The sequence below is a fragment of the Ptychodera flava genome, chromosome 11, assembly GCF_041260155.1.
Source record: "Ptychodera flava strain L36383 chromosome 11, AS_Pfla_20210202, whole genome shotgun sequence".
Classification (NCBI taxonomy): Eukaryota; Metazoa; Hemichordata; class Enteropneusta; family Ptychoderidae; genus Ptychodera; species Ptychodera flava.
The window spans coordinates 25,875,198-25,901,394 of NC_091938.1; the positions used below are offsets into that span (position 1 = coordinate 25,875,198).

At 40.3% G+C, this 26,197-nt stretch overlaps 2 protein-coding genes across 4 annotated transcripts; both read right to left on the reverse strand.

Annotated features, from left to right (window-relative positions):
- Window positions 1-324: 324 nt before the first annotated feature.
- Window positions 325-16,170, reverse strand: LOC139143932 (uncharacterized protein aq_1088-like). Of its 2 annotated transcripts, XM_070714551.1 has the most exons (3): window positions 15,850-16,170; window positions 8,339-8,467; window positions 325-6,232 (listed from the first exon to the last, which is right to left on the reverse strand). In XM_070714551.1, the coding sequence occupies exon 3, from the start codon at window positions 5,832-5,834 to the stop codon at window positions 3,999-4,001; it is 1,836 nt and encodes a 611-aa protein (XP_070570652.1). In that variant the 5' UTR covers window positions 5,835-6,232; window positions 8,339-8,467; window positions 15,850-16,170; the 3' UTR covers window positions 325-3,998. The 2 variants fall into 2 exon arrangements, with proteins under 2 accessions (XP_070570652.1, XP_070570653.1); XM_070714552.1 differs by lacking the exon at window positions 8,339-8,467 and having other exon boundaries at window positions 15,850-16,164.
- Window positions 16,171-16,574: 404 nt separating this feature from the next.
- LOC139143936 (carboxypeptidase N subunit 2-like) lies at window positions 16,575-24,757 on the reverse strand. Of its 2 annotated transcripts, none has more exons than XM_070714554.1 (2): window positions 24,604-24,757; window positions 16,575-19,337 (listed from the first exon to the last, which is right to left on the reverse strand). In XM_070714554.1, the coding sequence occupies exon 2, from the start codon at window positions 19,324-19,326 to the stop codon at window positions 18,226-18,228; it is 1,101 nt and encodes a 366-aa protein (XP_070570655.1). In that variant the 5' UTR covers window positions 19,327-19,337; window positions 24,604-24,757; the 3' UTR covers window positions 16,575-18,225. The 2 variants fall into 2 exon arrangements, with proteins under 2 accessions (XP_070570655.1, XP_070570656.1); XM_070714555.1 differs by lacking the exon at window positions 24,604-24,757 and adding an exon at window positions 23,574-24,026.
- Between the last annotated feature and the right edge of the window lie 1,440 nt (window positions 24,758-26,197).

A 26,197-nucleotide genomic window follows, 5' to 3' on the forward strand; every position in this document is an offset into this window, starting at 1 on the left:
AAGGTTTGATGGGCAATTCAATAAAAATGCTATAATATTTTAATTTCATCCAATTGTTCTAATGTTAGTAATAATTAAACTAAGATATAAATCTGTGGATATCGCAGTTTCAGCTCATGACTTATACGTACTTTCGAATGCAAACATCACACACACGCCTATGCATCCATCCATCAATATGCGTACAAATAAGTGCACAACAAGCAACAAACAGATAGATAGTCATACATACATACATACATACATACATACATACATACATACATACATACATACATACATACGTCTATCGGTATATAAAATGTACATGTGTGCCGATATTTAAACATTCGTAAATGCTTTTATTTTGCTACGTTTAGTTCTCAAATTAAGCTTAATAGAGTGCTAAATCTCGTCTCGTGCTAAATACAACTTACTCAATATCAAATACAATATTTGTATTCTCTGATAGATAATGACTGAAAACCATATGTATTATTATTCTAAGTTGTAAAATATGTGTGACTGATGCATATCAACATAAATTCAGACATGCAATACAATGTCAAGCCTACACGTCCTTTTAGGATGGAAAACAATCATTTCTCTGTATTATACTATAGCTTTGTAGGACTATTGTCAACATAGTGAATTTTGTGATGTCATCGCTCAGATTGTTACTGATCATGTATCCATATTAACCAGCATTTATGGCCCAAGATGTTTTCTACGTCTACAAATTCACCGGCATCGTCAAAACTATAAACTATAACGCAAACTCTGAACTCCATAATGTACTCAGCCTCGTCTCGTACATGGCGTGTAAAGTTTGCTTTCGTTTATTATTGGCCGGGAGGGGGGTTACATTATTGCTTAAATGAAGGTTTTAACATAATGCAAAGAAGTAATCACCATCTGTTGATGATAACATCCTCTTTTCTTGTATTTTCACTCATCGTTCAACAAGCCTACAGGATGAGGTACTCACTGCTTCTCAGCAAGAGACAAACACAGGGGCGTGCTGTTGTCTGCTCCTCTGCACGATTCAAAGGTCTCCAGACCAGCGTACTATCCTCTGACAGTGGGCCCAGCAGCCCAGTCACTGTGCCATATAATAACTGTTGCATCGCCATTTGATCCTATTAATATGAGAGTGACTGTGGCGAGTAATATTTGTACAAATCTCTTCGTCATATCTACAATTCAAAAATAACTGTGAATTCAGACGTAACATTGTTACCAATCGTCTGTTATGCATGCAAATACACTAGCTTGTATATTTACCATAAAATTGATGAATAAACCGACAGTATAATTTTCGGCCACAGACAAACCAAAAACGTAAAAAATACAATCAAAAGCTGCCAAGACACCTAATTAAATTGAGTGCAAACATTTTATTAATTTCAAGTATATTCGATAAATTGGACTAAACCATTAAGCCATTAACTGACACCATTCAGTGCACGCCTCGACAAACGTTTGCTCAAATATTCCTTAGCGATACCTTCAACCATTCCCTTGACAAATCAATTCGGTAAATTTTCGATTGAATTCTAATTCACAACGTACGCATCCGGTCACCTAGCGAATCAGTCAAAACCGCTCGGCCAGATCCCAAAATCAGGGGTCACTGTGCAAATTCCGGTACTAGAGAAACAAATAACCTAATATTTAACCATATTTTAAATTCAACATGGCCGCTATCCGTGTTCTAACTCTATGGAGAATTTTTTATTCAATAACGTGAAAAATGTACTTGCTCCTAGGACCTTAAAAAGCCCCTACAAGCGGTAGACCAGAAAAGAATTGGAAACGTTTTAGGGTCTGAATATCTGTCCCTGACGTGTAGTCTACGTTAATTAATGTTTTGCTTAATCTCGGTTAATCAAAACATTCATATTCCGATTACAGAAACTTCTTTCAGGGACACATCATATCAAGGACAAACTCAACATTTGAGGTCATTTGTTGCACTCAGATGAGGGCTAGCAGTGCAAATATTGCTTTGTGTAAAATGTGTCATTTGCTCTCAAACTATTACTGAGCAGGCAACAATCAGAAGACATGCTGGTTTTCCAAGAAGGCACAGTAATACTAAATTTCATGGGAAGATGCGAAGGAACGCTCGACATTTCAAAAGAGATGTTCTACATCAATTGCCAGACACTATGAACAGCTTTATAGATCCATGACCAAACGACACGAATAATCAGTGTCATAAATATTAAGCAGGTGTCAACCACGATTTGAGCTGTTATCGGATTATTGTGTTTTGATAAACGGTGACCGTTATCTTCATGTTTCATTTTTATCCGTTTCTCTTATTTTAACAACGGAAGTCTTGTGTATTAGTAAGACAGTAAGTACTTGTCTACGCTTTTATCAGTCAGCTACCAAAGTATTCTTAACAAACTCTGATAAAACTCGTGACTGTTAACATCACACAATATTTCACTTAGTGCTATAAATAAACCTTCATATCTATTATACACTGCATTTCAGATTGGTACCACATTCTGGTTTAGTGCAATTAATGAATTGGTTGGACTCTAAGATATTGCTGTGATACCCCAGCCATTAATAACTATTGTACAAACGACGTGTGTTTCACACACTGAGTTGTGGTACTGATCTGAATTGCACCGTACAAGCTGAAAAGATATGTATATGAATAAACGTTACATTACTATTACAAAGTGTACATATGGCTATATTATTCTAAATGGAATTTACAATTTTTGAAAAAAAACCGAGGGGTGCATCAAAGCTAATCTCGTGCCATGGGCCAAATCCAAACCATTCCTTCTTCTAATTAAATTGACATATCACAAACTTCAATACCATCGATATATCAATATACAGTGATTAGGAAAAAATTAGACTCGGCAAGATCTGTAGTTGTCTTGGGATCTATAAAAGGTAGAAACCCACAGAAATTGAAAGTGGTTCACTGTCGAGGTGACGGCTTTACGCAACATATACCCACTCCTGGATAACATATTACAGCTCGAATCATCTAAGGTAAGAGTTTTTCGAACATTTCATCGGTGACGTGTTTTGCATGTCAAGGATCGTATTATCAAATTGAGTATGATAATAGAATCAATCTGAAGTTCATTCAAACACACAAATTTTAACTTTAAATACTAAGTCAACAGAACTATATATCGTTTTACAGCACTTTTTAACACCCAAAACTTGTAAAATCTTCACGTTATGTTTAAACACTTGACATTGTTATTTCTCATCACACAACACACTGTGTGTATCGACTGTCCGGTTTTTTATCATGTTGCCATGGAGATAATGTGCTTCTTATCGACACATGCAATGAATAATATCTATTTCACGGCTGCGACTTCTGATGGCGAACTACTTCATGAATGACGGCAGCGAAACAGTGGATCGCCATCCGAAGTCATGATGAAAGGGTATCAGTGAACAAGGAACCACCCAAAGTGATGACGTCATGCGAAAGGATGACAGTAAAGAATGGAACACCAGAATTGATGACGTCGTGTCCAAGTGATGACGTTTTTAAATATTGAACGATGATGGCAAATGGTAGACCTGATGAAGTGATGACGTGACTGACAGTGAACAGTGACGTACTTGAAGGGTGAGTAGCTGAGTCTTTTGATGAATTTTTTCAACTCTTTAGTTTTGTATGTCAATTGCGAGTTCTTCTTCTCCTCATAGCATGATGAAACACCTATAGTTTAGCTTGTCAACATTGTCAGCTATCTGAAAATACTACTAGTAGTTTGGTATCAATGAAGACTGCCCACTTTAAAATACAACAACTTGGTTGTGTTAAATATCGTATGAAACAGGCAGGTATAAGGTCTTGTCAGCTTGTTCATTTGTTTTGTAGGTGATTTCCTTGAGCGTTTGCCTTGTTATTGTTACCTGGTCACCGTCAATTCCCCTTGACCAGGTTCATAAATAACATCGACAGCGATAGGTTTGGGCCACTCCTCGGTGGTGAAGCGGTCAAGGGGACAATTTAAGGGGTCTTACGACATATATTTCGTGAACTGCCTGACTGTGTTAACAGCGGTGATAGCAGACCACTTCGCCAGATCTATCAAATTCACCTGATGCTTGTGACGTCCTATAGTAATCTCTTCTTGTAGACTTAGTTCCTTTCTGTGCTTATGCTGGTTGGTAATCTCAAATAGAAACACTAACCTTTCATTATCTGTGTTTTTGCATGGCTGCAGGGAGACTAAGAAATCGAATAGTTCCGGGAATTTACCTCGGAAGCGAACCCATTGATACCCTTCAGGTTGGTGACTCTCTAGCTTACGATGTAAGCGGATTTCGATGTCTTCGTCTTTTTGCAGGTAAAAAAAGGTACAGCGATGTTTCTTCGGGTTTAGTGATGGATAATGATGACTTTGGAAGTCCACCATTACCCTATCAAGGGAATTCCTCGCTTCCAGTACCACATCGACCACTTTACTTTTAGCAATGTCGTCCACATCATAGCTGAGCATTTCAATGAACCTGCCGCACAGATCGTGTAGACGCTTTTCGTGCCGAGATAGAATGCGAGTAAACTCATCCTGCAGAGCCTGATGTTGTCGACCTTCCTCGTTTTCCGAGCCGCGATCACACTCTGCAAATTTCAACCTCAGAAGTCGCATGACTTTTGCACAGTCCTCGAACCAAACTCGTTCGAATATTTCTTCCTCGGCACAAGACGTCAATATTTCAAGAAGGTTCTTTAATCCCTCAAAACTACCAAGGCCAACTGCTCGTGAAAACTCTTTCCTCGCTTGTTTCATATCCTGACCAATTTTGTGAATCGATCCTTTTAAGCAATGAAGTCGCCCTTTCATATCTAAATGTGCCTGCTGGTCGTATTTCCGTATCTTATTGACAAATTCTTCTGCCTTTTCGACATTTTCGGATTGCAGGAACAAATGAGCCAACTTCGTTACCAAATCTTGAAGCGATGATTCGGAATCTTTCAGGTTATACGCCTTCTCATAATAGAAGCATGCACTTTCCGTGTGGTTGGTTGTCTCATACAACCACCCCATGAACTCTAGGGCATCTACATCATTTCTATCTTGATCCAATCTTTTCTTCAACAGATTGAGCAATCGTTTCCCAGCATCAGCAGCAAATAACGATTCTCTGTCAGCTTGCATGGCCTGTCTATATTGTTCCATGGTATCTCCATGAGACTCGCCATTGATCTCGAGAAATTTTCCAAAATTGAAGTGTGCGCATGCTTTATCGCGCAAGTCTTCAGTTTGCGTGAGGTCGTAATACATTATTCGAGCCTCTTCGAGCTTCTTGAGCAATGAATATATGAAAGCTATATCACATTTTGCCGCAAAGTTGCTTTCATCGTTTTCAACGGCCTTTTTAAAGTAACTCAAGGCTTTGTTTAATGGTTCGTTATTTGTTTTATCTTCAAAGTACATCTTCCTGTACACAATCCCAAGCTGCTCTAGAGCAAAGGACGAATTAGGGTTGATGGACAACACCCTCTCTAGAATGCCAACCGCTTGCTGCAGATACCCATTCCTAACAAGCGCTTCCCCTATACGCTGCAGCACGGTAGTGTTTTCACCCGCCTGTTCGAAGGCTAATTCGAAGTGGTGAGTGGCTTCAACGTTGGACCCTTTCTTGAGCAGACATCTTCCTAAAAATACCCTTGCTAGAGCATGGTTTGGTCGAAGACGCAGAAGTTTTCGTAGCGATTTTTCTTCTTTTTTAACAGCTGGGGAAAGTCCGCCGCTGTCATGTTCACGATCGTCCTTCTTCGACTGCAGCCGAATATCTGCGAACATCCAGGAGACTTTCTCCGGATAAATGTTAAATGCTTTTTGTAACATGCAATGGCGTTTTCAAATTTTGTAGGGCCGAACCACTGCAAAGCAAATGCCTGATGGGCACTCAGGTAGGCCTCTGCTTTATCTGACAGATTGCCAAAACTCTCCAAAGTTCTCAGGATTTCTTTAGCATCTGACGCCTGGCCATGCTGAAACAAAACCCAGGCTTTATCGGCAAGCAGCACCACCTCGTCCCCTCGAGGTCCATCGTCTTCAGGATTTGCGTCCAGCTCTTGCTTATTATCATGCAGGGCTCTCTCAAGCCATTCTAGGGCGTCAGTCGGGCGTTTGGTGTTCCCTTTGACGTTTGATACGAACAGATACGCCTTCAAGGCCTTTGCCGGCACAGGTGTCTCATCAGGGTAATCGTGTAGATGTGTGTCGATGTACAGCATTAATTTCTGTATAAGAGAGAAAATAATATGTAACATTTTAGTTGAAACAATCAGCGTACTAAGCATTCCAGACAAACTAGAACCATGGACAACAGAAGTCTCGCTCCCATGTCTTTGTTGGAAGCTGCTGGACAAGTCGTTTGTGGGAATAGTTTTTTTCAGCAAAATTGCAAAGGAGTGAACTCTTCAAAAACATGTAGCAAATTCCGCGAAGATGATTATGTACGTATAAGAACGAAATTACTGGGAGCCTACAAAACAAATGTTACGCCTATTTAGCACATGTTCTCAGAGCTTGTTTCATTAAAGACAGAAAAAAAAACACAATATGCAAATTTGGCCGTGATTTGAACAAATCCGATTGTGCTTATCCTCGGGAATCTGAAAAGCATGACTTGAAAGTCTCAGAGAACTTGTTTCCATAAATTGCACTCCACGAAAATCATCCAAAAATACGAATATGCAAGTTAAACAATAATGTGAATGATTCTAAACTAGGGTATCCTGTTGAATAAGCGCATCGAGCGATCGGACAGGTTGCTTACAGGTTTTCAAGATATCAAAGAAGTTGACAGGCGACGACGGAGCATGACAGACAATCTCTCATTTTAAAAACTAATCGTCACTGACAAAAGGGCAAAAATGTTTTTGCAATTCCAGAGAAAGATTTGGTTCTCTTGACTGTTTATGCATGCAAATTATACTCTGTAAATTGACGGCAAACGAAGACTCTTGAGGTATAACGCGCCAACTTCTGATTCAAAAACTTTTTCTTTTTCTGTTACAATAAATTTTTGGTCTACAACTTGTGAGGGCTCATTTTAAAGTTCATGGAGTACAGATATTGACGTTTTCATTGGCTTTTCCCCCATAGAGTTAACACAGGGATGGCGGCCAGTTGCAGGTTTCTGTAAATATTGGATAATTTGTTTCTCTAGTATTAAACTTTGCACGGTGACTAATGGTTTGTATTCTTGATTTCGAAAGGGAATAGTTCAGAGTTACCTCACGGAACGTTTCGGCAGAACTTTAAGTCTTTCACTTTCCCTTCGAGGCGCGTAACACTACCTAAATCTCGAAGATGTATGTCTCATGTTTTTTGACAATGCCAAGGGAATTCGACAAAGTAGAAGGTGGTATATATTAGGGACCGTTCAGTTTTTACGGCCTGGGGGAAGGGGCGGCAAAATCTTGTCGCCGGTGTTCAAAAAAATATAGACCCCCCTGCATTTTTCGTGAAAAAAGATGACCCCCTTTGTCAGAAGAAAAAATTTGATGCCCCCCCCCCCCGAAAAATAACAAAAACCCATATGTCAAATTTACCCACACGGTTTGGATTTGAACTCCGGTACACGGCGCACTTTATTCGTGTAGCAGAGATGCCAGTGCACAAACTTCTCAGCCACATCCATGCAAACGTCTGTTACTTAGGACGACTGTAAGGCAATTTTAACTTCATTTCCATAGACAACTTATGTCCATGGACATTGTATAAAGTAAACTTTATTGGAGTGGTTCGCCATAGGCAGCCCTCCGGTTAAGAAGGTCATGGGCCATTACGTAAAGTCAACTTTATTCTAGTGGGCTATCAAAGGTGGCCCGCCGGTAAAGAGTGTCGATCATGGCCATTGTATAAAGTAAACTGTACTGGACAGGGCCGCTGAAGGCGTCCGGCCGTTAAGATGGTCATGGGCTATTACATAAAGTCAATTTATTGTTATGGGCCGCCGAAGGTGGCCCGCCGGTAAAGAGGGTCGATCATGGCCGTTGCACGAAGTAAACCTAGGGGCTGCCAAAGGCGTCTGCCCGTTAAGAGGGTCATGGATAATACAGAAAGTCAATTTATTGTCTTGGGCCGCTGAAGGCGGCCCGCCGGTAAAGAGGGTCGATCATGGCCATGGCATAAAGTGAACATTATTGTAGGTATTATGTTTTTGAAAATGTGGTGACCCCCCTTTCCTACCAGTGAAAAAGTGATGACCCCCCCCCTTCGCGGATTCCAATATTAGGATGACCCCCCCCCCCGGATTTTGCCGGGCCCCCCCCGGCCGTAAAAGCTGAACGGTCCCTTAGGATCCTGGGATCGAAAAGAACATGTCCTTAAAAGCGTACCTGGATCGTTCTGTAGCACTTGTCTTCTAGAGCCCAAGTAAAATGGCAGTGATATCCCTTCAGCTCTTCGGCTAGATTTGCCATTCTGTACGAGGATCATGGAATTCTACAACGTTGAGGAAATCAGATCTAGAAAGACAGAAGTGAACAACGTCACTTTGTGCTCAGGACGACATCACGCAGATCTGTGTGCCAGCCCCTGTCAGAGCAACGTGTATGAGCGTAATGCATGCCAAAATTAACATCCGTTTTCTTACACCACTGACCGAATTTTTCCACTAGTCATCCACATTCGGCTTGCCGATTTCTGAACCCACTCACTGAATTATTCAAGTGGTTAGCGATTTCTGAACCCACTTACTGCATCCTTCACGTGGTCAGCGATTTCTGAACCCACTCACTTACATTCAAGTGGTTAGCGATTTCTGAACCCACTCACTGAATTCTTCATGTGGTCAGCGATTTCTGAACCCACTCACTGAATTCTTCATGTGGTCAGCGTTTTCTGAACCCACTCACTTACATTCAAGTGGTTAGCGATTTCTGAACCCACTCGCTGAATTCTTCATGTGGTCAGCGATTTCTGAACCCACTCACTGAATTCTTCATGTGGTCAGCGTTTTCTGAACCCACTCACTGAATTCTTCATGTGGTCAGCGTTTTCTGAACCCACTCACTGAATCCTTCAACTGGTTAGCGATTTCTGAACCCACTCACTGACATTCAAGTGGTTAGCGATTTCTGAACCCACTCGCTGAATCCTTTAACAAGTTAGCGATTTCTGAACCCACTGACCGAATCCTTCAAGTGGTCAGCGATTGCTGAACCAACTCACCGAATCCTTTGACTACTTGCCTACATTCCGCTAGGCACCTCAGCAGACTTGATATTTTTTTCTATCATAATCCGGTCACTCAAAAAGAGACCCGTCAAATTCACTCACGGATTCTTAAGGTGGCTGACCATTACGCTAGGGGGTCTTTATCAAAGCTTGTAAGATGTGACCCGAAAATGAATCTAATAGATACTGAATCGCATGGTTCGCATGCCCAGTTCGCCTCACAAAACGTGTACAATGAACAGTAAAAGGAGTGAAAAATGACTTCTTGTCCGGACCAGAAGTCAGGCTTTCTTGACACACAAGACGAAACGTAATGACACCACCGTCAATCTACCCAAGCACAGTCCCTCTATAGATAGAGGGACTGTGACGCAAGTTTTGTTTTACTGTGGCGTCCATAGAAACCTATGCTCTTCGAAAAGGTCTGGTCAATCGAAACTGGAGACTCAGCCAAAGACGCGCAAAAGTTCGGCGAAATACTGGAAAGATATAAATATGTAGGTGTTTACAGATTTTCCGACTATAATGAGCCGTGCAAACAAACGTCTTGAACAGCTAAAGTAACGATGGATGGAGGCAGTCGATTGTAAGCTTCATGCAAGGCATTGCACGTTGTGACCGACGGTACGGAGATCAAGTTTGCTGAATGAATTGAGAGAGAAAAACATATATAAATAAAAATTCAATATTTCACCATCGTAATCATTGAACTAGTCGTTTCTTCCATTATGCAGTATTATGAAAATGTCGTTGAAAATAAATGACGGGACTGCTTCTGCTCTGTCTACTCAAACGAAGTTTGGTGTACGGCCGGCGGGCTACGCTGTATGTACAGGATAGGCAATACATGTACAGCCCATCAACTTCGCATATCGTTGCCGTAATTGAAAATGCATAGAAAGGAACAAATTATATCTTGAATACAGTATAAAAGTCTTACTTAGTAAATTTAAAAGTATTTCCAAATAATATCAAACGTAACGGGTATCTAATCCTCATAAGGACTACCGTAGTACAATAACCGGCTAGATGCGAGCACAACATTAATGGCGCCCCAGGCATGTTAGAAGTTCGAACACAAGAGAGATCCCGGCCGGCCTCACTGCAAAGTCGTCCCCGTGCACACCCGGCCCAACAGCAAACTAACCTCTTGGTTTGATTCTGTTGTTTACTTATTTTTTAAAGAATTCATGACACATATATCTGCACAATTTGCTTAGGCTGTAGTCTAGAGACGTTCGGAGTGAGCTATGGCGTACCGCTAAGCATGGACGTAGCCTAATATTCGGTCCATGCGTAAGGCAGGCCCCAAATAACGTTCTGGCTATCGACACGATGATCGTGTTGGTAAGCAAGAAAAAGCACCTTATCGACACAATCATGATAACTTGCCATTAAATGCAAATTGTACACTTATGTCACCATTTTGCTGTATCAGATGGTCTCAAATGTATGCTTTCGTGTTGAAAGAGTTTCCTCGTGTGACAAAAAGTATGTTCTCAATAATTAGCCTTAGACCCACGTGTTCAATTGACAATTGAATTGCTGACATCGCTTGCTAAAATCCTATCGCTGTTTCATAATAAACAACCGATAAAATCGTGTTGGCGATCTCAATTTTCACGTTTTCGAGACTCAAACTGCCCCCCTAAAATGAATTCGAGAACATATACAAACAAAATTGCAGCTTCAAACATACAACAACATGAGGTGTGTGGATTAATGCTTCCCCCCCCCCCCCCAGCAAGTGTGTTCGAATCCCACTCAGGATGAACAATTTTTTTCTTTTTTCTCTTTCATTCTTTCCGTTATTTTGTAATTTTTCTCTTCTCTCACCCTCTTTTTTCCGATTTGTTCTCTTTTCTCGTTACAATCATTGCATATTGACAATGTCCGCTGATCTTTGATGGAGATTCAGAACTTTAAATTTACAAAGTATCATGCCTTTAGCTATAAGGAAGACAAGTGCGCGGATACACATTAAAGTAAATTTACTTGCCCAAAGTTCTGTATCCTCTGAAACACAGTAACAGTACGTTTTTAAACAGAGGAGAACAAAATAAAATCATTCGCAGGTCATTCAGCCAGCGACCGTGGACATTTGCCCGGGCAGGGCGCGGCATGGCCCCAGGAATTTTTTGGGACTGTTGGCTGATGAGAGCCTCTTATTATACGACACTTAACTATTCTAAGATCTTAAAATACGTTAAGAACATTTCCTTTTATCGTTTCCTAGGAATGTTCCTTGTTTTAACTTAGTTATACCACTCTCCGCCTCGTGCCCATTGTTCTAACCATGCTCTCTTATTTCCATAACCGAATATTTTACTGTATACCACCTGGCTTTCTTTTGTTTAAAAAGTGTCCGATTTACAAGTTCTTTTGTTTTAAAGTGTCCGATTTACTAGTAAATCGGACAGTTCTTTTGTTAAAAACTGTCCGGTTTACTAGTAAATCGGACACTTTTAAACAAAAGAACTTGTGAAATGGACACTTTTTCAACAAAAGAAAGTCACGTGGCGACGAGTTAAAAAAAACAAATGCGAGACATTATACCAGAAGAAATTTATTTCACCATCAAGTACAGAGTAAAGACACTTTAAAAGAATCACCGGACTGAATTAATTTTGCACGACTGTACGTCTCAAAATCAATTACAGGTCACCGTGAAATAACGCTATTGATTGCAAATATCACTTCTGTGTTAAGGTTATTGTCATCACGATCATTCGAAGCTGAAATTTAAGATTTCAAAGTCAGTTATCAACACTGAATGTAGAGGTTTCAATCGCCTTTGGTAAAGTTAAATCTAGCTACAGGCAGTTAAATTACGATATTCAATTACCATATTGTCGTTTTTCTGAAACCGTACGATGACGAGAGCTGTACTTCCATGCGAGCGATCACTCGTGCAAGGCATGCTGCAAGACGTATACATGTGCGTTGTCAACAAACCCGCGCGGCAATCTAACTCGATCGGGCAGTATTTAGCGTTTGTATGTCACTATATACAGAAGCACAAATTTGGCTTATTTCTTCACTGAACAACATTTCAAGATGGATGAAAGGGAATAACATGTAATTCGAACAAAAAAGGTTAAAAGTTAAAAATAATGGGGCTTTAAGGCCTGGAAGAAAAAATAAAATAAAAATAATCCACTGACAGAGTGTGTTAGTTGACGTAAACGCACTTGTTGTCGACGTAAAACTCAGAGGTCAAAGTAAATTTCGACCCCTTAGCATTCTAATAAAAATTGACACCACAATTTTTGTGACGACATTTGACGTAGGCATGACGCTGTGTGACGTAGGGGTCTTGTTTCGTGTCATAAGTAGAAACTAATGAAGTTGAGCTTAGGGAGTTCAGTACTTGAAGAATTCAGTGACTTGGTTCAGAAATCGCTAACCAGTTGAAGGATTCAGTCAGTGGGTTCAGAAACGCTGACCACATGAAGAATTCAGTGAGTGGGTTCAGAAAACGCTGACCACATGAAGAATTCAGTGAGTGGGTTCAGAAATCGCTGACCACATGAAGAATTCAGCGAGTGGGTTCAGAAATCGCTAACCACTTGAATGTAAGTGAGTGGGTTCAGAAAACGCTGACCACATGAAGAATTCAGTGAGTGGGTTCAGAAATCGCTGACCACATGAAGAATTCAGCGAGTGGGTTCAGAAAACGCTGACCACATGAAGAATTCAGTGAGTGGGTTCAGAAATCGCTGACCACATGAAGAATTCAGCGAGTGGGTTCAGAAATCGCTAACCACTTGAATGTAAGTGAGTGGGTTCAGAAATCGCTGACCACGTGAAGGATGCAGTAAGTGGGTTCAGAAATCGCTAACCACTTGAATAATTCAGTGAGTGGGTTCAGAAATCGGCAAGCCGAATGTGGATGACTAGTGGAAAAATTCGGTCAGTGGTGTAAGAAAACGGATGTTAATTTTGGCATGCATTACGCGCCATACAACGTGTATCAGAGCCTGCATAGGGCCTGCCACAGAGACCAATTTTTGCTGTGTACATTTACGGTTGATTTCTGTTATATTATTCCAAAATAACATTATAAAAAACTGCCATATATATCTCATATTTTCTATGTTTCTATGTTTATAAACATGAAAGTGTCTGACGCTTGTTTGATAAGCAAGTGGCTTCAAAGCTGAATGTTATGAGAGTGTAATATTGAAACAGTGTCATTTGGTGATAATTAGAACACTAAATCACACTTGACCTTTTTTATACCACCATCCGACGGCGAGAAACTCATATACAGGATAAGATACCGAGCCAATACATTAAAGCTGTGCATTCAAACATCATTACATACATTTAAAATTTCCGTGTTTATAGACACGGAATCTATGCAATCGAAACTCATCCAGTATATCCTCCAGCAGTGAGATGCAACAAAGGCAAGCATATTGGTACAAGTTTAAGGTGCGGTGTTTTTAGTTGTCACTGCAGTGTTGAATATCTCTGGTTGATGACTAGCCAGCCTTAGTAGAGAGGTGAATACGTGGGTGCACCGGTGGGGGAGGCCAGGAGGGGACCTCCGCTCCAGATGCGGGCACTTGTGAAAAATTGACATTAAAATAACCCGTTTGGCGATACTTAGAACACTTATTACATATGAAAGGTCTGTGTGATCCCTGCTTGTTTACTATGATTTGAGTAACCCCTTTTGTTCAACAGCCTTTACCATTTCTCCGACTACCTACCCACGGGCCGTAGGTGATGACATCTCCCTAAATAGTTGGAATCTAGATTAAGGTTCCAGACAAGAAATCGACCTTTTTAATCTAACAATTCTCTAGTGGTTAAGAAGCTCAGAACCCCCGTAAATTATATATTTTCTGAAAGCCTAGATATAGGGGAACATTTTGGTAACAACAGTGTCACCATTGTTTACATAACTATCACGTGACAGGTAATTTGCATAACCTTTCAAAAAATCTGTTTTCCCCATGTTTTTGTCTCAATTCTTCCAAATATCTGACTCAAACTTCCTGGAATGCAAGCCGTCACAACGCTCTTTCAAAGTGTGTCTCAGATTTTTTATATCTTGCTTGGTTATTTTGGAGCACAATTTAAAGAAATCGACTGGCATTAAATGAACCGCTCTGGAAGTTTTTCTGGCATAAAAATTGTTTTAGGAGGTTTAAAAAAATTCTGAGACACGTTTTGGAAGATCGCTATGACAGCTTGCACTCACAAACATTTCTGAGTTATATTTCAAAGCATTGAAACAAAAGATAGGGAAAGCCGATTTTTGAAAGGTTATGCAAATTACCTGTCACGTGATAGTTATGCAAACAATGGTGACACTACGGTAACCAAAATGTTCCCCTATATCTAGGCTTTCCGAAAATATATAATTTACGGGGGTTTTGAGCTTTTATTCACTAGAGAATTTTTAGCTTAAAAAGGTCAATTTCTTGTCCTTGGAACCTTACTGTTGTATGCGCCTCGAAAGTGAAAGACTTAAACTTTTGCTCAAACTTTCCTCGAGGAACAATACAACCATTCTCTTTCTAAATGAATAATAAAAATTGGGGGTCACTGTGCAAATTTTGGTACTAGAGAAACAAATAACCCAAGGTTAACTGATATTTGAAATTCAAAATGGCCGCCATCCCTGTGTTAATGGAAAAAAATTCCGAAAGTCGAAAAACTAAGCCGGTGAAAAGGTTTCTCACACCAAGAGCTTTAAAATAAACCTCACAAGTGGTATATCAGAAAAGAATTGCAAAAGTTTGAGAGCCCGAATATCTGTCCCCGAGGCGCGTTCTACCTTAAAATGTCATGAAAAGTCGAATGTATTTGTTTCTGTTCTACAAATGACGTTTATTTCCTTCGAAAACGTCATGCCTGAAAAAATGTCGACGCTGCAATTTATAAAATCACGCTTGTCGTGTAATGTTGTTAAAAGCTGCCGACGCCATGACCAGACTTTAAGTTACCCTGTCGTGCCCTCCCTTAAAGGGAAACCGTCGTCGGAACCACGCCTGTGCGAGTTTCTTGTTTACATACAATGTAATTCGTGCACGATATCTTGATGCACCTCACCATCATAGCTACAACATTTAAATTATACAATTTAGATTATGACAGACCCGTTTTAACTTTCATAAATCACCATCGTACCTTGGATACAGTGTTTGCATTGGTCGTATGGGTCCCATACGACCTTTGAGCGCAGTTCCGACGACTGTATTTGAAAGAGAACGGTGGATGCAAAATTGCGTAAACAACGTTCTATTTTTATTTCTATGAATAAGGTTCCTCATCCGAACAAAGATAGGTCAACCGATCACAAAAAAGGTGTGTCCACCATGTAAGCTTAGGCTACACCCGTACATGGTTATATTGACCAGCCACGATCTGCTGGCATGATGGCGGAGTTGAACGCCTCCAACTACAAGTATCTCGCTTTTCCTATATGACGCTGATTGGGCCCTTGGTATTGTCGTCGGGTGATTGGGCCAAAGTAACTTGTGATTAGATATACGGCGCGACACTGTGTCACTGGAGCTGCCCAAGGTATATCTAAACAAGGGCGCCTGTGGATAGAGTATGGAACGCTTGACTTTAAACTCGCGTCTTTGATCAACACAATCTATGAAGGACACGCTTATATATAGAGGTGAAGGCGACGATGATATTCACTTACCTTTAATTCGTAACCTGTTAGCGTTCATGCTAGAGTGATTCTGTAAGTTAGGTGTGTTTCTTGAAGCTGCACAGTTGTTAAGACGACGAACAGACACACCACCGAGACGCCTTATGAAAATTCAACTGACGAGAACAGAACGGGCACCTCAGTATGTCCTTAGCCAATACTTCACAGCGAATTAGCATTCATAAACAATCCAGTGCGCATGCACAGTCTCCCTAACCAATGTTTCTGTTGGGGGGGGTCTCTGCTCGAAAAGACACCCTTGCAGAGCCAACTTGGCATTCGTGTAATATTATACTTTTCCTTGCGTTGACGCGAAGATGAGTGCGCATGCGTTGGCATAATGCCAAAGGAAGCAAAACGTACGCGACTAGGTCAGTGCAAGGGACAATTTAAATATAAATCAGAACTAACGCCAGAATATGAAAGAAGGACGGGTGAAAAGTAAAATATCAAACAAATGTGAAGTTATACAAATGCGAATGTTGATGACATTTTCATCATTTTCTTGAAGAGAAAATTCTCCTTCTCTCTAAAGTATGTTGAAACACAAAACATTAGCAGTGCCAATACAATATGCAATGTTATTGTTGACAAATGAATTATATCCCTAGTTGTGAAAGGTACCCACGTGGCAGGTACCGATCCATGCTGCAGAGTCAAATGCTATCATTCCACACATAGACTGCACATCACGCAACGAAAGGAAATATACCAAATGAAACAGCACAAACATGGCGACACTGTCAATGTCGCTCTTTTTATTTAAATCATCTATCAAAACGTACAGCGAATACAGTGAGCAATTATTATATTCCCACATACATTGGTGTTGGTGTAAAAGTAGCTTTGTGGCATGACTCCGGCATTGTAAACGAACAATCCGTATTGGTGTAATGTTCCATACAAAAGTGGCATAATTGTGGCAAGAGGTTTCAAAAATAGCTTCTGTAATGACTATAATTAAGACATACTGAAAAGTACTTTCACCACAATAGAGATCCGTTGCTCACGTGGTAGATGCGAAATGCCAACACCAGCTTTGGATTCGTCTTGCATTTAATCAACTGCTCGAACACGACACACGAAAGTCAATGAGAATACAGTACTATACATACAAACAATATTTAAATACAGCAAATATATAGATGTAAACCTCAAAATAACTCTGGTTTTGATTATAACGTCATATGAACGCTATTGGAAAAGAGAATTAAAGGCCCTGTTGGCGATCCCTGGGATCGCCTTTGTTCTAGTCTGGAAAAGGATTATGGAGATGCGATAGCCTTTTGTTTTCCATTGAAATTGTAATCTAAAAGGTAAATTTTCTGACGGATGCGACAATCTGCTTCCAACACAGGCGTTTAATCTCTGACAAAAAAGGAAACGTTAGAAAAATTTATTCCGCAGACTAAGTAGTTAATAAATTCCAAGGTAATAGATTGTGCAGTAAAATGAATGTATACCGACAAAAACATATAATTATACATTTATTGGCATGAAAAATAAATTTATTTACAGCTTTCGAACCAGTTAGGGTTATCTTATTAAAATACACTCCCAATGAAGTTTACTCAAACCTTGTGACACATGTTAAAATGTTGTTTACTAGACTGAGACAAACAAAACAATACAAATAGATTTGTCCCTCGTCCAAGGTATTTTGCTTCAAAAATGCGGCCCTATTTTTTTTAGCTGACAAAATTCTTCCACCGACATAAAATGACATACAAGGGAACTTTACATGCAACGGTCATTCTCAGATACGGAGCAAGATAAGCATATCTTCTTCAGCGCTGTAAACTTATACAGTGCATGCATGTGATCTAACAAACACCAACTTTTTCTGGCGTTCGTAGCATAGGCATGTTTATATTTAATTTTGCACAATCATTTTTGATATTTTTTTTCGAGGAAACGTGAAGGGAAAAAACCGCCGAAGCATCTAGTCTAGATCGACACGTTCGAGGATGAGAGATAAGCCTTTTCTTTTTTTCTTTTTTTTTTCTTTTTGCCTCACGTTAAACTATACCTGACGACCAATTATATTACTGGTAAAAATTATACAAATTTAGATTCCGATACTCTGTATATTTGCATTCAGGATTTGAATATTTTAATTTACAATGATTGTGTTGTAAATTTGAATAATCATGGCTTCTTTAACTTTTTACATCGAAATCATTATACCCAACTGATTTTACAAAATAGACGACATCATACGATTTCCTTCTCTGAAAACAAACGCATTTCCTTGCAAGTTGCTGATTTCACTTTTGTCATATATATTAGTGATTGATAAATCGGTACTTTATATATTGAAAAGTGATACAAAGTTGAGGTTTAAGGTGACATAACATGAACTCTCCTTTAGAATTTGAAATTTTTATTTTCCATTGGTACAAACGAAGTTGTGTCGCCTGCTCTGCCCCGACACCGTCCCTTCCTCCACAGAACTGCCCACACAACACATGTTAACACAGTAGCGAGTAGCGCGCCCCCAATAGCTGCGCCCATCATATTAGGTAAGGTGTATTTCGGCGCTGGCCGCTCCTGCGTGGGTGCCTCGTAGTCGTCCGCCACACCGCAAAGAAGTTCAGATGATTCTATATGCCAGATGTTTTGACCTCTCAAGCGAGATGGAGTGCCGCAGTAGAACGTATCGAAGAGCAGTCTTGGATGCGCAGGCCAGATCTCCTTGATAGCCAGCATGTGACAGTCACACCTCCAGGGGTTGCCGCCTATGGTGACAAGGGATGACGGGTAGTTATTCAGAAAGCGCGCGAACGAAGCAGGGAACGTGGTCAACTTATTGCCATAAAGCCCTATTCGATGTATCCACACAGTATCTGCAAACACGTCAGCGGTGATTTTTTCGAGTTTGTTGTAGTTCATATACAGCGTTGACAGGTTTTCCAGGGGTTTGAAATGTGGGAATTCTTTGAACTCGTTGTAGTCCAAATATAGAGCAAAAAGGTTGTGCAAACCATTAAAGATCCCATCGGGTAGCGAGACAAGTTCATTGCCAGTAAGGGAGAGAATGGTTAGACTCTTCATACCGCGGAACGCGGTTTCATGGATTTCTTTAATGCCGTTGTAGGTTAGATCAAGCTCGGCTACCTCCGTGTACTCTCGAAACGCTCCTGCGGGGATAGACTCGAAGTGGTTGTGGGCAAGAAGGAGACGGGTGGCGTTGGTCATTAGCGCTGGAATGCGGTTCTCAAGTCTGCGGCTTCTGCAGTCGATCTCCAGCATGTGGTACCGACCGAACTGGATCAAATGCTCGTAGGGTAGAGACGCGTTGAAGATGAAAGGCGACGACTCGGAGCTCTCTTCATCCTCGTCCGGGATCCAGAAATTATCCACACAATGGCAGCCATAGTCACACGGTATCACATACTTCGCATCCTTCGCCTCCAACTCGGTCAACAAAGCAAGAACCACTATCAGGGCTACTTCAACCTTCATCATTTGTCAAATATCTGAAAAAAAGAAGATAAATACAGAACATTTCAGAGTAAACTATGTCGTTTGAAAGCCACTTTCGCTATTTTTCAAAGTAAGCAAGGCTTGAAGGCTTGAAATGTGTCCATAACTCGTTAACAACAACAACCATATCGGCGAAAAAAACAAAATGTCTAGAAGACAGCATGATGACAGCCTCGAGAAGCAAATCGCATGTACTTGTAAAAAGCACGAACAACTTTACAAAGTAATAGTCTGAAAAACAGACGGTGAGAAAGAAGACAAAATATAATGCCACTAATGCAATTCGACTGTAAGAATGAGTCCAAGGCGCTTCCTTTACCAGACTTGAAACTTGACCGACAAAATTAACTATATTCGTCATCTCATTAATAAAATACATCGTATTCATCCATAAAGACGAATGGCATTTCAGCTGCTTCGTGGAACTTTTTCGTTATTTTGCAGAATTTGGAGCATTTGTATTACGAAGCAAGATGTTAACATTGTTGTAAATGATCACTGCTGTAATTATTCGTCCATAAGTCTCATCTTCTGAGAGCACCTGACATGTGTTGGACGTCGGTATTTCTCAATGTTGGCTGTGAAAGGTTTTTCTTGTGACTGCGTTCAGCCGCAGGGTCAGTATTGATAAAAACTGCACGGAAGCACGGCCCCTGGATCTCCAGGGTCCATGATGGACGTAAAAGTAGCTGTATCGAATATCAGAAGCACACCGTGTGTTTATTAAAAACTGCAACATTGAGCGATTGAGTTTGGTTTCTGCAAATAGGACCACGATGTGCAAGCACGCCACTGTTAAATATTGAAACTTGTGAAAATGTTACCTGTAAATTATTTAACTTTTCGTGACAAATAATTTCAATTCTAAGGTAAACTAGAAGTAATTTGTAATTAACAGCACAGAGGTTGATGGTCGCTCGTCTCCCCCCCCCCCCTGAAAAATAAATCGAGGCAAACGGTTCTGAAACGTATCACTTCTGTAGCGCTCTGTCCCAACGCATGACCGTGTGTGGCGCCGTTCTCTAAATAAGAAAGAACCAAACGGAAGGCGTATACACGCTGAAGGACAGTTTTATTCCGAACGCAATTTTGCGTCTCATTAACCAAAGCAAATTTTAAAATAGAAAGGTTGGCCTGCATGTGCACCGTTTTGGTTTAGATACCTCAGTTCTCTACCAAGAAAATACACCAGACAATACTCTGATACTACCACGGTAAATGACTTTCGGCAGAACGGTTATAGCGCCACCAAAGTTGATGTCATCACCAAGGTTTGCAACTCAGGACTGTGGACCTCAGCATATCCAGCAAAGAAAACCAAAACAAACAAAAAACAAATAAAAAACCGAAAGAATTCGATGCGATTAAAGTTCACAAAGTTAATATTTTGCCACCGGTGGAAATTTGAAAATATTCACTAAATAATCTTTCGACCAACGTAAAACTAAGACAGTCACAAAAGAATGGTCTGTTATTGAGCAAAACGAAAACTCTGCGTGTATGCGTAATTTGAAGTGGCTTACAATAAGTAGAGTGACTTCGATCGTGCAACTAGAAACCCATTAATGTGACGGGCAAACGGAATGGTCGTCGGACCATGTCATTATTTCCCTTAGGCCAACACACGCTGATTTCTCGCAATAATAGACAGTAGAGGGGAATATTTACTGTCTGTGTCGCAACAGAGGGATTTGGGTGTTTCGTCGCCGGGGAGGCAGGGGGGGGGGTTCGACCGTTACTCAGTCGAGGACTGCAAAAATCGATATATCTTGATGTACTTCTATTTAAAGTAATAAGATAAGCGGATAAGCGCAAGTGTCACTCTTTTAAGAGATGTTCCTTGGCAAGCCTGGGCGGGCGTCCTGGGCCCCGGTCGAAAGAATGTCAGCGTGGTAGTGCATGTTACTTTAGCTGATCAAAGAAGAGGCGATCAAAATACGCTGCTTCTGCAAAGTGTATCAGGCATGTCGATCTTTCCGATTCCTATCGGTTAGTAGCGACTCTTCGCTGAGGAAAATGTTGAGGGGCTCTGCAAGTCTGGAAGGACTGTTTCCCGTCCTCGCTCTTCGGGTATTGACAGCTCTCTAATCTCCACTACAATGGAGAGCTCGAGTGAAGTCCGCTCCGACCATAGACAGTAGGGGGAGATGTCTATGTGCTCTGACGCACTCGGTACAAATCTCTATTGATTTCTTCACAATCAATGTAATCTTGTTAAAAGCATTCTTTAAACCTTAGGTACGGTTCTCTTCCTTTGTACCAAGTTCAACACCTCCATGTCGCAAAAACAAACAAAAACAAACACGGTAACCCGGACAATGCGAGGCACAAAGTGCAGTCAAGGTCAATCCGGTACCGAGCGATTCATGTGTACGCACATTAAATCACTCAGTATCAGCTTCACTGGATATTTGACAAGAGTGTCATGACTTTGTACAGCATTTATGACTTTGGAAGATGGCCACAATTTCAGATGATAAAGCCAAAGATAGACCTCGATCGATTAGAGCAAGAAATAAAGAAAGTGTTTAACTATTTACAACACGGGTGACACCTTGTGTGGTCAGAGGGGTCAACCTGTTAATATTGCGGTGAGGGACTGTGGATAAGGCCGTGACTAAAAGTACCACATCAAGAGCTGTGTGTCATCTAAAGTAGGCGAATCGAAGTGATCAGCGCGTGAGGACAACGCACAGTGACCATTCTTTTAATTACTAAGAAGACATTTTACTTACTACATACCAGTGTTTGTAGGGTTATTTATAACAGCCGACTGTGAGGGACCTAATATAGCCCGGCGATGACGTCACATTTTCTAATCTTGTGTGTTAATCATGATTGTGATTGTAAGCGAAATATACTATGGATATATTACGATGGGCTTTGTTTGTGATAAATAAATTCGAATACGGAATTTAGAGATTCGCACATAAAGTGAGATACCTGAAAGTACAAACGTCATCACGTTTTCAGTTATATTTAAAGACTGATGAAAAATATGAATTGCTGTCACATTATTGAATTATGGATTTATTTTTCCTCCAAATTCAAAATCAAAAGTGACAAGGCGGAGAGAAAAATAGGTATCACCAACCCCCGTTCATTTAATTTTGCCGAGTCATCACAGTCAAAATTCGATTATTAGAGGAAAGAATAAAAATATATTGCAACACAGGTATACCTACCAATAAGCAACAAAGCAAATATACCGTTTAAACGTTATTTTAAATTCTTTTTCTTTTTTAATCAAACTTTAACGTGAAATGACTCAGCAAAAACTAAATGAGCAAAACTCAAAATAGTACATGAGCGAGTGTTCAAATGGAGTGGTTTGGAAGCCGAGCGAAGGCGATAAGATGTCAGGGGCATGCCATGTGTTGCGCGCGCGCGTGTGTATGTATGTATGTATGTATGTATGTATGTATGTATGTATGTATGTATGTATGTATGTATGTATGTATGTATGTGTGTATATATATATATATATATATATATATATATATATATATATATATATATATATATATATATATATATATATATATATATATATATATATTGCTCATGGTACCGATGTGATCCTGTCTCCGCCTTCTGTCAGAGGCACAGAATCAGAAAATTTGGAGTTTGCACACCCTCCAATCTCATTGAACAATATGGTACATGCGGTCCAGCTCTATCCTAGGTGCGTAGAGGAGCACTCGAGCAGATCGTGACCCGACCCTGTTCAAATCGCGCGGAACAATACGAGGTTCGGAAAAGGTAATCAAACATTAAAGTGTCCTAAGATTTAAAAAAAATGTAATTTAAAGGCCCAGTAGTTGTTAAAGGCCCATTAGAAGGATGCGCGAAGAGTGCTGCATTCACATCCATTCTTTTAAAATGGGAGAGAGTGTCAGTTTCAAGTGCAAGCGATACGGACAATTTGCGGTTTTCGAGCGAAGAACACGAACCGCGCTCCATGTGCACGCTGCGTACATGCCATATAGCATTGGTTTTGGCCTCCGATTCACTTTCACAGGTCGCAGTTTGGCTAATTAAAGAACGTTAATAAAACACATGTACTTTGTTTGACAGACGTTTAACACCAGCGCATATACCCACATACGGTTACAAGCTCTGCTGAGTGTTCAAAGTCGCGCTGTCGTAATATTCTGAGAATCGGGCCGGGACATTCGTTAGCATTTTGAAATGAAAAAAGATTGAAGAAAAAAGAATGCAATTTCTACCTTAGCCGGTCAGTTTCGACAAGAAATCAGCAAAGCTTCTTGTCTTGTGTCGTCTTGCCGTGAACGTCTGCAAGTCAGTGAATGTCAGTGGACCCCGATACCTTCGAACACCGCTGTGAGATTGCTAGTTGAATGTGCAGCCTTTCCTAGCCTGGTATTGTAACGTTGTCGTCAACCTTAAGTACTTCGATTTTCCTTTCAGCGCCGAAAATCGCAGAGCTATTTTGAGATCGGCGATGACGTCACGATGTGGCTTTGGTCCGTGTTGATTGCCTAGGTCCCAGCTCTTGCACGGATGAAAGAAATTGTCAGCCAAAAAATAACCAGCGACGTTGGTCAAACCGATTCTGCCGAGTCGTGGCCAACCGAGAAAAGACAAGTTTGATCTTTTGCGAGGTGTATTGCGGTATTATATAGCAGACATGCAGAGCGAGATCGGGCTTCTGGATCAAACCACTAGTCAAGAGGGGTGGATCACAGTCATCCCTGGCAGTTGGCATTATCATGGAATTCCAGAACACCCTCTCATGCATTTTGGATTCCGCTCATTTAGTTTTCGCTGAGTCATTTAAATTTAAGTTTGATTTAGTGTAAAATAACGTTTTAACGGTATATGTTCTTGGTAGGTATACCCGCGCTGAAATTATTCTTTTCCTCTAATAATCGATTTTGATTGTGATGACTCAGCAAAAACTAAATGAGCGAAACCCAAAATAAATGAGCGGGTGTTCTGAGTAAGAAAGTCAGAATTACACGAAGTGTAAGGCCGAGACGCTGCATTAAAGTGCATCTGCCTTCATTGTAAAACGTTAAAGTACGGAATCCCCATAGGTTAACGTAAATATGCATATCGCATCGGCATTCTACTTAATTCTACACAGAGAATAAACATAGATTCTTGTTAAAATGCACAAAATCGAAATTAATGCCAAATTTTCGGCAATTGCTTTTTAAATCTGTCAGTTATATAAAATCCGGAGAAAATGAAAAATTAAATTTGCGCAACGTCCCTGATCACAGAGTTACCTACCGCTTCTTTAAAATCTCGACAATTCAGAATGATTCTCCAGTAATTTTCAACTCTCGCTGCCAAAAGAAGTGGGTTGTGACTTTCACCTAAAAGGCTAAAATAGTGACTCTTATGGCGAGGAAATTGAAAAACTTGACCTTTTACGATTCAAGTGATGTCAACGTTTGATAAGAGAATGTTAATTACGACCCCTTCCATCTCTTTGCATTGTTGTTAGATCAGCAACAATATCGTTTGCGTGTTTTTGTTGCAGGTAATTGACACGCTGTGTCGCTCTACTTACGTCACAGTCCTTCTGTGAACGCGGCCAAAGTACGGTTAAACTTAATGACTATACAACTGCTGCCAAATCGGTTCGATATAACTGAGCTAATACAACGTCTCACTCTTGTGAAGTGCGCAAGTTCAGGCTCATGAATATTCTTCATTGACAATGAGTGATTAAAACGATTGGCACTACTTTAGGATAATTGCATGGCAATGAAAGGTGAAAACAAATCTACAAATTTATTTTCCTTTCGTGTTTTTATCAGTGTACAGTATATTTCGGCGAAAATGGTGATTACAATTTTAGCTGTGCCATAAAAAATGTAAACAAACTAATAAAACACTTTTTACCTCATCCAATTATCCCAAAGGACTTCTGATAGTGTTAATTAGCATTTTTTTTTACACCTACAATAACCCTTGATGTGTTTTGCATAAATGAATATTTATTCAGGAAATGGAGCATTGAATGTCTACGTTCATTAAAGAGACCTGAAAGAAAGAACACTGGAATAGCCAACGAGAGCTGTATACTTTATTCAAGGGAGGGAACTTTTTCGGCGCCTACTTTTCAAAATTGCACTATCCCTTGCGCCGCTTTCAATTCAAACTTTTAACTCTCTGAAGTCGTCATCATCATTATCTCACATGACTTATCGTCATTCCGCCTCGCTATCTGTCTCTCTATCTCTGTCTCTATCTTTCTTTCCCTCTCTCTCTCTCTCTCTCTCTCTCTCTCTCTCTCTCTCTCTCTCTCTCTCTCTCTCTCTCTCTCTCTCTCTCTCTCATATTGCCAGTATTTGTTATTAGGTTCTAAAGACTCTGCCGAAACAGACAGCGGGGCTAAGTCAATCCCTATCATATGATGAAAGATACTGTGAAAATGAACTTTATTTATCGCTAAATGATTTGTCATCGTAAACGTTTTGGTCTGTAGCCAACGTTTATTTTGTAATCCGGCTAACAGTCTGGCATGGGTCCAGGTCCTTATATAAAGGCAACAAATTGGCTATATGCGTGTTATTAGACTCAGATCTATTCCTAGGCAGTTCATTACTGCAACATCGACTGAATGAATTAAAGGCTACACGCTGACCATTAACATTTGTTACGGACAAAGGTGAGAGAAAAAAATAGAGAACCAGGTACGTTCATTTGGCTTTCATTTGTCCGAACTCATTAATAACGTCAATAGTCAACGCCGGATTCCTTTATTGCCGTTAAAATACCGACAAATCAAAGAAAAATCACAATTTCCCCCGAAAGTATGTGTGTTAGAGGGACCGGCTTGGACAAGCACACGCAAACACATAGAATAATCACGTAC